Below are 2,540 nucleotides of genomic sequence, written 5' to 3'. Positions count from 1 at the left end.
TTTGCTTACCAAAAAAAAATATTATTTTGTTAATTTATATCTTAATCATAATTAATAGTAAGATTAAATTTTAATTGTAAAATAAATTAATTTATGATGTCATTCAAGTGAGTTAAATTTTTTTCTATTTTCTTTTTTATTTTTTTCAATAAAAAAAATAACTAATTGTGATTTCATCATTATAGCAATTTAATATTAACTATAGATATAGATAGATTTATATTGAAAATTAAATTAAATTAATTTACAGAAAAAATAGAAAGAATACTATCACAACAGACTACAGACCCGGATATATTAGGCCAAATAATAACCGGTGGTGACAACATAACATTTCGAGCTTATAACCCGGGTAACTTGTGACCAATTTATTCAATAGCATGAAATACCCGTTTATCTCAAATAATGCCCCATTTTCTTCACAGTATGTTGCCACTGTACTTCAAAAATGTTTGAAATCAAAATCCTTAACACCATGCAAACAAATTCATGCGTTAATTCTAACGTCAGGCATTGACATGAACTCATTCTCCCTACATTCAAAATTAGTGGGTGTCTACGCAAGCTGTGGCTGTTTCACTTCTGCTAATTCAATGTTCCAAATCACTCCTAATTTAAATGTTTTTGCATACAATTGGATGATTTCAGCTTTAACATTTAATGGGTATTTCAAAGAAGCTATAAAGTTCTTTACTTTACTTCAGAAATCAAGAGTTTGTGTTCCTAATACTTTTACTTTTTTGTTTTTATTAAAATGTTGTGTTGGTTTAAGGGATATAAACAAAGGTAAATCGGTTCACTGTGTGATTTATAAATTGGGGCTGCAATTTGATCCACAATTTGTAAATGGTTTGATTGATATGTATTGTAAATGTGGGTATGTATTTTACGCACGTAAACTGTTCGATAAAATGCCTGAACCAGATGTCGTGTCTTGTACGAATATGATTTCTGCATATTCTAACGCTGGATGGGTCCAGGAATCATTAGTGTTGTTTCAAAGGATGAAATTAAAAGGATTGGAACCTAATGAGTTCACTTGGAATGCATTGATTACGGGGTTTGCTAAAATTGGTGATTGTGATGGAGCGTTAACTTTGTTTACTGAAATGAGGCACGCTGGTTTAGTTCCTGATGTAGTTACTTGGAATGCTATTGTTTCTGGTTTTGTACAAAGTCAACAAACTATTAAAGCAGTAGAAATATTTAGAGACATGTTGGTAGCTGGGGTTAATCCCAACCCGGTGACCATCACTGGTTTACTCCCTGCAATTGGATCCATTGGATCGGTTAATAGCGGGAGAGAAATTCACGGATTAATCTGTAGAACAGATATGTATGACAATGTATTTGTTGCTAGTGCACTTATCGATATGTACTCAAAATGTGGATGTGTGAATCATGCAAGAAACGTGTTTGACACCATACCGTCCAAAAACATAGCTTCATGGAATTCAATGATCGGATGTTATGGAAAACACGGGATGGCTGATTCCGCCATTGATTTGTTAGACAAAATGGAAGAAGAAAAAATAAAGCCAAATCAAGTGACATTGACATGTGTTCTTGCTTCTTGTAGTCATAGTGGGTTGGTAAACAAAGGTTTGACTATATTTAAGTCAATGAGAGAAAGTCAACGGGTTGAGATAAGAGTAGAGCATTATGCTTGTGTTATTGATATTCTTTGTCGTTCTGGGAAGATTGAAGAAGCGTACGATTTGTTGCAAGAGTTGAATACAAAAGTGACTGATTCAATGCTTGGTGCGTTCTTAAACGGGTGTGTGGTTTATAATAGGTCAGATTTGGCTAAAAAAATGGCTAATGTGATAAAGATGGAGTTTAAGAGACCTGGAGGGTTCGTTACTCTGTCTAATATTTATGCTGGTGAAGGAGAGTGGGCAAAAGTTGAGAGGTTGAGAAATATAATGAAGTTACAAAGTATTCATAAGCAATTTGGATTCAGTTCTGTTGTTAAAAATGTATAATTCTTTTGAATATGATGTGGCGTCCTTAGATTTTGTTGTTGTTATTTATTAAATTCATTCATATCATAAAACGGTTTGCTATTTCTTACAGATGAAATTAACAACATGCGTCTATTAAAGTAGAATTCGGTATGAATAAAACCTCCTAGTTCGTTTAAGTTAAAAATGTGGATTTGAAGTTTTAACATTTGAGCATGTCTTGATCAACTTCTAATAAACTATCAGAGTGTAATGGAAAATTAAAAGCTAGTGTTGATCTTGAAATGGGATGTGCATCTGGAATTGTTCCTACAGTTTGTGCAATAGCCAGAAGCCATTGTAAGGCTGTGCCTGCTTACACAAAGTGATGAACGTTGCACAATATCAATAAGCAGATAATGAAAATAAATGTATGAAAACCATTTAATCGTTACAAACTCAATTGAAGAATAAGGTACAACCCACTATGCAAATAAGATCAATGATTTCCCAATACTATTCTGACAGTCCTCATTCATATTGTAAAGGGTATTTACTATCAAGATTCTCAGTAGTTAGCATGAAAGAAAACGGACC

The 2,540-nt window shown here is 32.9% G+C and overlaps 1 protein-coding gene across 1 annotated transcript; it reads left to right on the top strand.

The window, feature by feature from the left end:
- Positions 1-380: 380 nt before the first annotated feature.
- On the top strand, positions 381-2,018 carry LOC139891795 (pentatricopeptide repeat-containing protein At5g59600-like). Its single transcript, XM_071874790.1, has one exon. It carries the CDS (start codon positions 381-383, stop codon positions 1,983-1,985), a length of 1,605 nt encoding a protein of 534 aa, XP_071730891.1. The 3' UTR covers positions 1,986-2,018.
- Positions 2,019-2,540: the final 522 nt, after the last annotated feature.

Source organism: Rutidosis leptorrhynchoides, chromosome 2 (genome assembly GCF_046630445.1).
Source record: "Rutidosis leptorrhynchoides isolate AG116_Rl617_1_P2 chromosome 2, CSIRO_AGI_Rlap_v1, whole genome shotgun sequence".
Classification (NCBI taxonomy): Eukaryota; Viridiplantae; Streptophyta; class Magnoliopsida; order Asterales; family Asteraceae; genus Rutidosis; species Rutidosis leptorrhynchoides.
The sequence above is the reverse complement of the archived record's forward strand: the minus strand, read 5'-3'. Positions and strand labels throughout refer to the sequence as shown.